At 37.1% G+C, this 13631-nt stretch overlaps 2 protein-coding genes across 2 annotated transcripts in view; both read left to right on the top strand.

Moving 5' to 3' along the window:
* Nucleotides 1–4671: 4671 nt before the first annotated feature.
* Nucleotides 4672–5628, top strand: LOC137046832 (odorant receptor 131-2-like). The gene has a single exon (XM_067424254.1). It carries the CDS (start codon nucleotides 4672–4674, stop codon nucleotides 5626–5628), a length of 957 nt encoding a protein of 318 aa, XP_067280355.1.
* A 3717-nt stretch (nucleotides 5629–9345) lies between these two features.
* diablob (diablo, IAP-binding mitochondrial protein b) overlaps nucleotides 9346–13631 on the top strand; it is a 5879-nt gene continuing 1593 nt past the window's right edge. Inside the window, exons 1-5 of the mRNA XM_067423223.1 lie at nucleotides 9346–9419; nucleotides 9755–9884; nucleotides 11426–11551; nucleotides 11647–11757; nucleotides 11934–12030. Coding sequence (XP_067279324.1) covers nucleotides 9379–9419; nucleotides 9755–9884; nucleotides 11426–11551; nucleotides 11647–11757; nucleotides 11934–12030 — 505 coding nt within the window. The 5' untranslated portion in view covers nucleotides 9346–9378. The remainder of the gene's footprint in view (nucleotides 9420–9754; nucleotides 9885–11425; nucleotides 11552–11646; nucleotides 11758–11933; nucleotides 12031–13631) is intronic.

Raw genomic sequence — 13631 nt, 5'->3', positions numbered from 1 at the left:
CTGCTGTTAGTAGGATTACTATTATGAAATGTGTCTGTTTCACTTTTCTCACGGCTGCAACAGCTCTCTATCAGGTTGCCTTACTAAATCTGGCTGAAACCAGTTACAGAAGAACTAACATGGCCATTGGTGTTGTTTGGACAATGGTTTTGATTCAGTGCTTGTCTGGGTTGATTTTCTATACCATTGATATACAATTATCGAAAACCAGTCTCTTCAAGTCAGGGGTGAGCTTGGGTAGTATCGAGACAAATGCATCACCAAGGATGCCTCCAACATGGGTTGGGGCACTTTACGCGAGGGCGAACCGGTTTTCGGCTTATGGTCAAGCACGGAGGCACGGTTGCACATCAACTGCTTAGAAATGCTAATAGTTGTGCTAGCCCTCAAGATCTTTTAACCACGTCTCTCAGGTCACCACGTCCTGGTCCATATGGAAAACATGACAGTGGTCTCCTACATAAATCGCCTAGGTGGGCCCAGATCAAAGCGGCAGTACAAATTAGCCAGAGGTCTCCCCCTATGGGTGAAAGGCAACCTGTGCTCGCTAAGGCGACGCACGTGTCAGGTAAACTGAACCAGCGAGCAGTTAGTAGGGCCTAAGCTCCCCTGTGACATCCTTGGTGTATAAAGATTGGTCAATGAGAGTTATTTTGTGCAAAATGCAATATGCACCTTTTTCTTGTTTGCCTTCCTGATGATTTTCTGTGGTAGGGACATTTGGATTCGGATGGGCAACAATAGGTTTTTGCTGGGGCAGAGTAGAGATGGGCTGCATCATAGAGAAGCGAGTAGCTGTCCTCTCCTTGTCCGTGGACTTTCTCAGTACTCTCAGGTGCAAATACTGATTTTACAGCTCTGCTCTTGAGATTCTAGGCTGAGGCCTGTTCCGAAGAGACAAGGGAGTAAGGTTTTGCCCTCGTGCTTGTACATACTGGCATTAGAGCCGTACCTTTTCAAGCGCACTGCAGTGCCCCTGTGACCACGATTCCTACCGAGGGGGATTTCCCCCCCCACCCCCACCGAACTGATCTCTATCGAGGGGGATCCCACCCCGAACTGATCTCTACCGAGGGGGATCACCCTCACCATTTGCTCAGTTGTATTGTAAACAATGGAAGTCATTATTGCCTTATCAATTTGTGCCCGAATCAGACCCAGAGACTATTAGTGAAGAGGATTGCGCAGAACCTGTGCAAGAACAGCTGTTACAGGACATTTCAGAATGGATCTATACTGATCGCTACTGACTCTATAGCACAGATAGTTTTGTCATTATAGAACGAGTGTAGCCAAATATCTGTCGCCAGAACTATGAGACCGTTACGAAGACTAACCATGGGTTTATTAAAGTAGCCATATCAAACACAGAACCATGTTTAGCGTGCCTGTATTTACACTGACTACTTAAATGCCAACAAACAAGTTTGCTAGTGAGATTAAAAAGAATTAGTGTAAGCATTTGTCGGATAAATTTGAATTAGCAATTTGGGTACTGGCTAGCGGAGACAAACAGGATTTGCCTTTATTTAAACCCTTGCTACATTAAACTAATGCTAGAAACTATACATGGAAAACACATCAACAAAGAATAAAACATAGGTTGTGGTTGTGTAAAACAACAGCTTCTGCTTTTTAAGTAATACTGCTCTATCTTTGAGGATCAATCCAGCATTGATCTCACACTGACTGAGGAAGCTGTCCTCTGTTAAATGTGCTGCACACAGAGCTATATTTGGATTATAATGTTCAGGAACAGAATTGAAAATACATTTTTTAGCAATTGTTCCCTAAGTCCAGCGTCTATACGGAGGCCAAAAAAATAAAAAGGACCAGCACTCGGAGACAAAAATGACAGTGTTTAAATGGCCTGGCAACAAACTAACTCTTCTTTAATAGTCTTGGCCTTTGTTGTGTGTTCTTGGAATTTTATGTAAATTTTAGGGTTAGTGATGTCACTAACCCATGAGAAGCTTGTTGTAGTCCCTAACAGCAGTTTGTTGTAGTCCTTAAAAAGCAATTTTTTTTAAAAGAAAATATCTTCCTTTTCTTTAAACTTGGAGCATCGTAAATTTGCAGATGTTGTTTATGCTCAAACAGCAACATTACACACTAAATAAAGTTTAAATAAAGGGAAATCGTAATCAACCACCCCTTTAAAATGTTTTAGACCCTGTTTTTACCTGTATTTAGTGTCATCCACTTTTGAACCAATCAACCAAAATGCATCTTAATAACAGTGCTGCGTTCCACTCCACTATTAGACACGCACTCGCAAACTTCCGTAAGCACTTCCCCTCGGGGGAATCCCCACCGCCATTTTGAAGTGGGCAAGGGAAGTTTATATGGACAGACCCTTGCTCCCTCAAAGTAAACCGAGGGAGCGAGTTTACTTCATATGTACACTTCAGGCAGCGTCATATACCACAATGCAACACAATTGTGACGTCACCGCATATCGCGTTTTATTTACCCCACCACAAACTACTTGCAAAGGTTCCGCCAGTAGTGGGCACTCATGCAACGTAAGCGATGATGCACATCCGAGTGAACGAGACAGAGGGAGGTTAGTGAGTAAAGGGCATAATAAAAACCAACTGGAACGCAGCACAGGTGTTAACACAGCTGTGGCAAGCAGGACAAGGCAGAGGGAGAGAATGGTGCAAGGCCAGTGGCATGATTAATAATGAGAGCCAGCTGTGCTCCGCACTAGTCTGTTGCAGTATGCAGAGTTGTGGACAGACAGTTAGTGCTGCAGACAAACAACAGCCCCCCTTTTACAGTTCCTCCTGAACAAAAACAACAAGCTCATGCTGCCATGTCGTAATCGTAATTTCAAGATGGCAACCGGTGGCATTCTACCTGGTTGACACTATTTTCCATGTTTGTTTTCAATCCGCAAATAAAGAGTTGAATGGTTAGGAGTCAGCATATGAACTCAGAATTCGGATCACCAATGTCACGTGATTTCAACAGTTTGGCAGTTTGGCATCCGATCTGAATCATTTATCAAATGATCCGCAAACAAAGATTCAAACGGTTATGAATCAGCGGATTGAAAACAAACACAGAAGAGAAGACAATGCTGAATAAAGTCGAAGTTTTTGTTATTTTTGGACCAAAATGTATTTTCGATGCTTCAAGAGATTCTAATGAACTAATATGGACTACTTTGATGGTGTTTTTATTACCTTTCTAGTTATGGACAGTATAGTGGACATAAACTTTCATTGGAGGAACAGAAAAGCTCTCGGACTAATTATAAAATATCTTAAACTGTGTTCCGAAGATGAACGGAGGTCTTACATTAGGGTGAGTGATCAATGACATATTTTTGGGTGAACTAACCCTTTAAGGCTTTAGAGATTAAATTGCAAAGATCTTGAGTTTTCGTTGAACACCCCCATTCAGTCCGTGGTCTGACAAAATCTGATGTTTTGCCATGAAAAAGGAAGTTGTTTTAACTCAGGCACAATATCCGACTTGCCCCAAACTTCCCATGTCTGATAAGAGTCCTTGTCTGAAGACATCTTCATACCAATATTCAGTTAGTCAGTTAGCGCCACCTGCTGCCAAAAGGAAATGGCATGCTTTACACTGTAATTTATTCCCTGAAACGCATTTAAATATGCCATGAAGTACCAAACATGTTAGAAACACGTTAAATCATGCAACACTTGGCTAGTGCTGATATGCGATTAACGTCACAAAACAGGAAGTTGTTGTAACTCAGGCATACAATGTCCAATCTGCCCCAGACTTCACACGTTTAAAAAGAGTCCTGGCCTGAACACATCTACATGACAATATTTATAGTAATACAGTTATAGTAATAGCGCCACCCACTGGAAACAGGAAGTGACGTGTTTAACACTGTGATGCACTACTAACATCATACTAAAATATGGCCCCTGTGGCTTCTATGTGCTTCGAAAGGGAGGGATGAGGGGGGAGTGATTGTAATTCCCAACCTGACCGCTAGAATTCACACACTCCACCGTTAAACTTCAATTGGGCCAAATAGCGTTTACATACTGTAAAAAAAAATCAGGTCTCCAGTTGAAAATTTTCTAGTGACTGATCACATCTAAAAAAATTCTAAAGTTGAATTTCTGTGAATTGATGCAATTTAATTCACAGAAATTAAATTTGGCCAACAAAAAATTTTGATATGATCAGTCACTAGAAAATTTAAATTGGAGACCTGATTTTTTTTTTTTTTTTTTTACAGTGCAAACATGCCTTAGTTAATATTAACATTAGGTGCATCTTGACACAAAACAATGGTACTGACATGTTTTAAGATATGTCAATGCAAGTTCCTTTTCTATTTTTATATAAAAATAAAAAATAAAACAAGTAGAAATACTTAACCCTTTTGTCCTTTACAACACAACTGCTTGTGCTATGCTATTTATAGTCAGGCAGTTATTATGAAATTCACAGCCTTCTTGTGTGCTATTGTGGCATGCTTTGTGACGCACACACACAAACAGACCAGCCGCTGGGATTCCTTTTGATAGTATTTAAAATGTGATGACATATGTGCCTTTAACAACACATGTGACGAAAGTGTGCATTGTGGATTTGCAGTAACAAGGACTTTGCAGTATTGCAGTGTTAATCTGTTCAGTGTTTTGTAACAGCAACTGTGGTTAAAGACTTTTGAAAATGTCTAATTTTAATGAATCTAAACCTAACCTCACTCAGACTCTGTTTTTGATGGATCAAGATGCACCAATGAAGGCAGTTTTGTTTGTGACCCCATGTATTATTTTCTTCTATGTCAATGGGGTCATGCTCTTCACTTTGAGGAAAAAGACTGTTTTTCAGGAGACATCCCGCTACATTCTTTTTGGTCACATGCTTTGTGTGGATACGCTCAATATTTTTATGAGTGTAGTGTTGTATATATGTGCTGTCAGTAGGCTTTTAATTATGAAAAATGTCTGTCTTGTTCTTCTCTTTGCTACAACAACTCTCTTTCAGGTCTCTATCTTAAATCTGGCTTTGATGTCACTGGAGAGATATGTGGCCATCTGCATCCCTCTCAGACATACAGAAATCACAAATTTCGAACGAACTCACATAGCTTTCGGTGTTGTTTGGACGATGGGTTTGATTCAGTCCATGTCTGAGTTGATTATTTTCTATTCCATTGATAATACAAACACAGCAATGAATTTTTTCTGCTCAAGAACGACTCTCTTCAGACTGCAGATATATAAGAAACTCGATATAGCTTTCACGTGTATATTTTTTGTCTTAGTGTCTTTTGTTATTATCTTTACTTATGCTTCTATATCAGCTGTGGCTAAAACAGCCTCCTGTGATAAAGCATCAGCCAAAAAAGCCAACAAGACTGTTCTGTTGCATTTAATACAGCTGGGTCTTGGGGCAGCGTCCATCTTAGTTGGAGTTATTCAAGAAGCTATGTATGTTTTTACTGACCTTGCGACTGCAGTAAATGTAATGTATTTTTGCTTTTTAGTGTTTATAATTTTCCCTAAATGTCTAAGTCCTCTTATATATGGCTTGAGAGACCAGGCTTTCAGCTCTTTATTTAAATACTACTTCACATTTGGTAAAGGTAAAGTCAAACCAGTTATAATAGAGCAAAACGTTTAGTAGCAATGGTTAAAAAGCAGCATTTAATATGGTACCATATTTAAATATATTGGATATGTTCCTGGACATTGAGGAGATAATCTGAGATAAAATGTTGTGTAATTTGTTGTAAAGATGTAAGCTGAATCAGTCAGTTTGTTTTATTTTCAAAGGACAATGTGCTCATATAGCAAAAATGTTTTGCAATTGCTGGTTTTTGTACTCATTCTGGTCATGTGACAAAATATTACTGTTGTCATTTAGATTATATTCATTTTAAACTGTTTTGGGTAGAAATAACATCTGAAGGAACTGTGAGTAATGGCCTGTTCATTTACTGATTCACTTGTTTGTAAGATGAGGAAAAAAACATGTGAGGAACAATATGAAGTGTTTATGTGGAATGAACTCTTCTCTTTCTGTCTTTTTGTTATGCCATTCTAAATGACTGACAGATGTTTTGCAGGATATCCCCCAGGATGAGACTAACATATTCAACATGTTAGCACCCCTAACAGAAATCCTGTTTGTCAAAGACTGTGTGTGACTCAAACGTAAGATATTGTCACAAATAAAGAGGGATAATATCAATCCATTTAAAACTTTCACAAGATGTTTAAGATTTAGCAATACAATTTTAAAATATCATTATTTGACAAGTAATATAGTTTTGTTATCAGTGTACATATACACTGATCAGGCATAGCATTATGACCACTGACAGGTGAATAACACTGATTATCTCTTCATCACGGCACCTGTTAGTGGGTGGGATATATTAGGCAGCAAGTGAACATTTTGTCCTCAAAGTTGACGTGTTAGAAGTAGGGAAAATGGGCAAGCGTAAGGATTTGAGCGAGTTTGACAAGGGTCAAATTGTTAGGCTAGATACCTGGGTCAAAGCATCTCCAAAACTGCAGCTCTTGTGGGGTGTTCCAATTCTGCAATGTTCTGTATCTATCAAAAGTTGTCCAAGGAAGGAACAGTGGTGAAAAGGCAACCGGCAACAGGGTCATGGATGGCCATGGCTCATTGATGCACGTGGGGAGCAAAGGCTGGCCTGTGAGGTCCAATCAAACATACTGTAGCTCAAATTGCTCATGAAGTTAATGCTGGTTCTGATAGAAAAGTGTTAGAACACACAGTGCATCAGTTTGTTGCATAGGGCTGCATAGCCGTGGACCAGTCATGCTGACCACTGTCCACCGCCGAAATGTTCAGTTGTATTGACAATTTAACATTGAAGATGACTGTATGCAAACAGAGAAAAATGACTGCAGAAGTGGAGGAAATGAGTGAAAAGTCTATTAAGAATTGCCCTGCTCAAAAACGATTTTTGTGTTCTTTTTTATTTGTTTATTTTTTGTTTTGTTGGCTTGAAAAAATAGTACTCATATCAGTCGATTAATCTTGGGTTTTCTGAGTAAAAAAAAAAATCATAGTATCTCAATAGGTACAGATTATTAGATTTTTACAATTAATTTAAGACAAAGTAAAGCTAAATAAACATGTTAGAGTTAGAATCCCTGTTGGATTTTACAGTGCAACAGAACAACTAAACATACATTATACTGTAAATATGCAATGTATTTTGAAAATATGCATTAGAGGTCAAACATTAACTATAGTTGCATTCTGAGGCCTCATTCTTTGCAAGCTGCATTCAAAGGATGAATGTGTTAAAACGGTGCAACGAAAGCCATCCCAATTCAAAGGCTCCTTTCAAAGGTGGCCTACAAATGCACCCATCTTTCCCTGGGCCATGAAGGATCGAACGAGTGAATCCTTCGCAGCCTAGCCTATTCAATAATTCATTGCATGCTGGTGACGACTGGATTTTTATTTTTCGAGAGAGAAAGAAAACTCTACTTCATTAAGTCAAAAATCTAGTTATTATTCTGGTTGTTGTATCAAAAATTGGCAAAAAGTCTCAGTAAAATAAATCATGATGACATTCAAGTCTTAAGTCAATACCTCATTGCATCATATTCAAACAACATCATTATATTTCCCTTCTGTGAGTTTTTAGAAAAGGAAGTGCGTCTTTCATGACCTGAAAGCCTTTGAGTATTACGTCAAAAAACCCCACTGGAACTCCCCGTCACTTCAAAGTTAGTGATCGCATTAATAATTTATATTGATTTTCAGACTGACAAACATGTTTTCCTTTATATGATTGTTTGTGAATAGGTATTTCTATAAAGAATAACAGAGACAACTAATTTTCAACAGAAATTCTCTAGGCTAATAGTCTTCAGGGCCCAAATCCTTCACAAACACAAACACTTTTCTTAATGATAGGTTAATCTTACAGGACTCTTGTGTCTTCAGTGCTCATGATCAATAGAAATGACATCTGGACATGACTCACTCATATTCAGACTTGGGTTGAATGTAGCTGCAGCTGGGGACATCCAACAGAGTTAATTATATTCTGAGTCATCAACAGATTTTTCTTTAGAAAAAAACGCCATTCACTTCTTCTGAATGTTTGTAACTTGTGGAAATCAGTTTGATAACTCCTGAAACTAAAACATCAGTGTCTCCCTTCACTGAAAAATATTTTATTTCCTTTTTCTTTTGCAAGTTTTTGCACACTTATTTTTTAAGTACATTTCACATATGGAATTCTACTTCACTAAGTAAAATTAACAAAGAAAATAAGTAATTTTAACTTAGCCAAAGGGTTAAGTTATTTCTACTTAGTTTAAGTCCCCTTGAAATACTTTTTTTAAAAGTAAATAATACAGTATATTATGTAGAAAATACAGTGACTGTTATAGTCGATGGATTGTTTTTCCATCATTTTGAGAAGAAAATTAAATATATATATTATTATTTATTTATTTTTTACTATTTTAACTATATGGGGGGGGGGGGTAAATAGTAAATAACATTGTCATGCTGTCAGTGCATTCAGGTCATATGAGAGGGCTGATGAAGTTACAATGGTCAAACCAGAAAACATGTAGGCCTACCTGTGAAACAGGATTAAGCTTATAGGCCTAAATGTCATGACATTAAGCTATGCAGTAGTGCTTGCAGACCTGGTTGAGGCGGTTATGACTGCCAAAGAGATGAGAAAATGAAACTGAATGCATGGGCTAAAATAGGCTTAGATCACTATCTTGTATTTGTTCTTGTAATGTTTAAAACAGACGAATATTTTACTAAATAATTTAAACACCCATAAGAAAATTAACTTTTAATTAATTTGCCTAATTAATTACCATTTCAATTTTACCACAAATACCATGGTTAAACTATGGTTAGAGTAGCAAAGCCGTGGTCACTACCATTGGTTTTTGGTTTTATTTTTGGTAAAACCATGGTTAATTTTCGTAAGGGCAGGCTGTCAGAAAATGTGTTTGTCTATCTGTGTCTATAAATCTATTTGTGTAGCCTAACGTGCGTCTACCGCTAAGGATTCAGTCATCTTAAAAGGTGTATAAAGTGCGTCATTTGTTAAGAATTTAGTCATAAATATCCACAATGCTATGAAAATATATATATATATATATATATATATATATATATATATATATATATATATATATATATATATATATATATATATATATATATATATATATATATATATATATATATATATATATATATATATATATATATATATATATATATATATATATATATATATATATATATCCACAATGCTCGATTTATTAAAAGGGACCTCAGGGTGAAATTCTCTTTTAACACCGACAGAGGGAGGTCGATCGTCATCCTCACTTCATCATCTCAACAAGTATGGCGGCGTACAGAAGGAAATTGTTCGCTGCTGGACTGAGGTTGTATAATGTTTTTAGCTGTCTCATTCTTCAAAATTGTTTGATTTCATGAAACGCAGCTGTAGTGTATTTGTGGTTGATGTACAATCACCAATAATGGAACAGCAGTTGCCATAAACATAAGTTGTGTCAATTCGATCAGATGTTTTGGCAGCTGGTTATATTGCTTCCTATATTCATATTTCAACTAATAACGTTACCTAATACCTTACATTCTGTTACATTTTATCAGCGTTATCAAACTGTCGTGTATATGAAGGGTTGTCTTTGAACTGAGTGCCTGAATTAGACATCTTCAATCGTTCCTTATGATCGTATGTCATTGTTTTGTGTAGCTGTGCAGCTTCCTTGAACAGAAGCTCCTGTCAGAGCAGTCGCAGACTAGCAGTGCTGCCCACACTCATCAGGAAGAACTGGAAGACCCTGAGTGTCACAGGTGCTCTGTGTGCTGTTCCTTTCATCCAGGTCTGACTCTCCACCATGTGATAAACGAATACATAGTTCAGATATAGCATAATTTATGATAGAGGCTGTAATTGCCCAGCAAGCAATAGTCGTCATTTCACTGTCTTTGTTAACAGACCTGACGTCTGGCTATGAGTAACGCACTTCTAATCAGAATATTAGATTTTTGCCAAAATAACTGATGTATGATATTCTCATCATGTAAGCAAAGTCAATAATGATTACAAGGTGTTTGGTTTAATTCCTTTGACATGTCCATGTTCTATGGCTATCTATTCTTGGGCTATGCTTATGTCTATTACATTTTCATAGACGGCCCTAATGTTGCCTAGTTTTAGCCGTGGATGTCACAGCTATGTTTGGAGGGCTATTAGACGCCTTTTAAACACACAATTGCTTGCTGGGTCACTATCATTTATCAAATTATTTCAATCAGCTTAAGCTTTTTTTTTCTTTTTTTTTTTGCTCCTACACTAAGACAAAAAAGTAATTTCAGAAGACCATTATTTTAATTTATTCGTCGATTTACAATTGTTTACATTTCATATATTTTATTTATTATCACATCTTGAAGTTAAAGGGTTAGTTCACCCAAAAATGAAATTTATGTCATTAATGACTCACCTTAATGTCGTTTCATACCCGTAAGATCTCTGGTCATCTTCGGAACACAGTTTAAGTTATATTTATATTTATATTCAAACGGTTATGAATCAGCGGATTGATTCATGATTCGGATCGTGTGTCAAACTGCTGAACTCACATGACATTCATTCATTCACGTGAATCATGAATCAATACGCTGATTCATAACCGTTTGAATCTTTATTTGAGGATTGAAAATAAAAACGTGGAAGAGAAGACCATACTGAATAAAGTTGTAGTTTTTGTTATTTTTGGACCAAAATGTATTTCCGATGCTTCAAGAGATTCTAATTAACTAACTGATGTCACATATGGATTACTTTGATGATGTTTTTATTACCTTTCTGGACATGGACAGTATAGTGTGCATACACGTTCATGAAGGAACAGAAAAGCTCTCTGACTATAAAATATCTTGAACTGTGTTCCGAAGATGAACGGAGGTCTTATGGGTGTGGAAGACATTACGGTGAGTCATTAATGACATACATTTCATTTTTGGGTGAACTAAACCTTTAAAGTCGCCATGAAATCAAAATTGATAATTCTTCAAAATTGAAAATATCGGAGTAAAAGTGAAGCTGGCTTGATATTGCATATCTCAATAAAACAGCATGAAACATCTACAAAAAACAACTTTAGTCAAGCACATCTGCGCAGCTCATCAATTTATTAATAGTGGCCTACCAAGACGAAGGCTTATCTCATGTATATTAATAACATGGTATGACTGAACAGCTAGAAAGATGGCCTAGTAATGTCAACACATTTGATTTATATTTATAAGCTCAGTCTTCACCATATAATGACATTACATGTTTGCCGTTAGTGTTACTTTCTACTAAATTGGTATCTAAAAAAAACGTTAACCACTCTGTTCTCTTTGTCTTGTTTAGAAACCTGAAGGTCTGTCTCATGAAGATCTAGTACGGAGAGCATCATCTCTGGTCACTGACAGTACTAATACTTTCCTCTCACAAACTACTTTAGCGCTGCTTGACTCTCTCACAGGTTATGTCAAGGTAAGCACAACTATTTGAACGGTGGATTATGTCGTTTTCATGGTTAAAAGAAGTTTGCACACAAAAAAAACATCCAACATACTTGTCTTCTCTAGGCTATAAACAGTCTTGTGACATTACACAAGCACTATGTGGCTTCTATCGGCAAACTTTCTCCTGTGGAAGAGAACGCTATTTGGCAGGTCATCTTTGTCCGCCGTCAGGAGGTAATGACTTGGAAAAACACAGGGAGTTCATGTTCACAAGCTTTCAAATTGGAGTTATCCTTTACAGTATTTAATGGTAGTTGTGTTTTTCTGACATTGCGGTAATATAAATTGTTAATATGCTTTCTTTAATAAATTTGATTGCAACGTTGTTGTGTTTTTGTTCATTTAATTAGGTAATTGACAGGAGAAAGGATTGCAAACGATTTGAATCCTGCTGGATCACTGCCATCAATCTCTCAAAGCTGGCAGCAGAGACAGCTTTCAATGCAGGTAGCACTCATCTTCTGGAGTAGATGTTTAAAGGGTTAGTTCACCCAAAAATGAAAATTGTCATGAATTACTTATGTTGTTCCAAACCTGTAAGACATTTGTTCATCTTCAGAACACAAATGAAGATCTTTTTAATTAAGCCTGAGAGCCTTACTGTCCCTCCATTGACCGCCTACACAACTACCATTTTTAAGCCCCAGAAATAGTAAAGACATCATAAAAGTAATCCATGTGACTCCAGTGGTTTAAAGGTGCACTATGTAGTATTTTTGCAGTAAAATATCCAAAAACCACTAGGCCAGTGTTATATATTTTGTTCAGTTGAGTACCTACAATATCCCAGATGTTTCCAACTATTTGTAAATTGTGAGAGAATTGCTATTTTAACTAAGGACAGGGACGTTTCAGCATTGCATTTGAGGGAGTCGTCTGTCAATTGTGTCATATCTGCGCTATACCCTGGGTTTCGGCTTTTATTTGGCAGGAGAGCTTTACTCTTAGCAGTGTGAACAAGTGAACGCACGGAGTAACGTCATAACATCGTTTTAAACACACTTAAATGTATCTAATATGATAAACAGAGCAGCATTACCTCAAAATCATAACCGGAAGAGCGGATCTGTGCAGGCGCCCGGCGACTGTGTCTCGACCCGTCATAATAAAAGTCCCGGTATTCGCGAGGCGGGTATTTGTTTAACAATCGCTCCAGCAGCTGTGATCAGGTCCACAACACTCGGTCCTGCTCTGCTTTAGACTACAGTAACGTTAATAACCACATGCATGAACGTGATTTCTGCCCGAGTCCTATTTTCCACCGGCTGTGATGAGAAGACCACATCTCCCAAGATGCTGCGCTCCCACTTTGTGTCATTAAACTACGCATTTGTTTTGAATAGGCGCCCTCCAGTGGACGGAAAGTTCCATAGTGCACCTTTAACCTCAATTTTATGAAGCGAAGCAACAAGTGCTTTTTTTGTGCAAAAAAAACAACATCATTTACCATATATTTACAAAATATTAGTCTCCAACGTGTGTTCACAAGAGCACCACGATGTATGATTACTTTTATGATGTCTTTACTACCTTTCTGCGGTTTAAAAGTGGTAGTTGCGTAGCTGTCAATGGAGGGACAGAAAGCTCTCAGATTTCTTTAAAATGATCTTTGTTTGTGTTCCAAAGATGAACGAATGTCTTACACATTTGGAACAACATCAGGGGAAGTAAATGATGATAGTATTAATTTTGGGATGAACTAACCCTTTTATTACGTTAACACTGCTTTACACAGCCTTTTTTTAAATTAACAATTCTTTATTAACATCAGGATGTTTGGTTAATATTTATATAAATATAGTATTATTATAATATAGTTATATAATAGGCATACTACATTATTTTATAACTGTTCAAACGTTTGGGCTAAGTAAGATTTTGTAATATGTTTTAAAGTCTCTCATGCTAAAAATGTTAACTTTAATTAATAACATCAAGTTAACTTGTTTTATGCAAGTCAAAAATATTATACAATATTGCTTTTTTTAAATGTATTTAAATAAAGAAAAAAACAGCTCTTTGAGGTACCAATTGCAGGCTACCACTTT

This window comes from Pseudorasbora parva, chromosome 18 (assembly GCF_024679245.1).
Source record: "Pseudorasbora parva isolate DD20220531a chromosome 18, ASM2467924v1, whole genome shotgun sequence".
In the NCBI taxonomy this organism is placed as follows: Eukaryota; Metazoa; Chordata; class Actinopteri; order Cypriniformes; family Gobionidae; genus Pseudorasbora; species Pseudorasbora parva.
The sequence above is the reverse complement of the archived record's forward strand: the minus strand, read 5'-3'. Positions and strand labels throughout refer to the sequence as shown.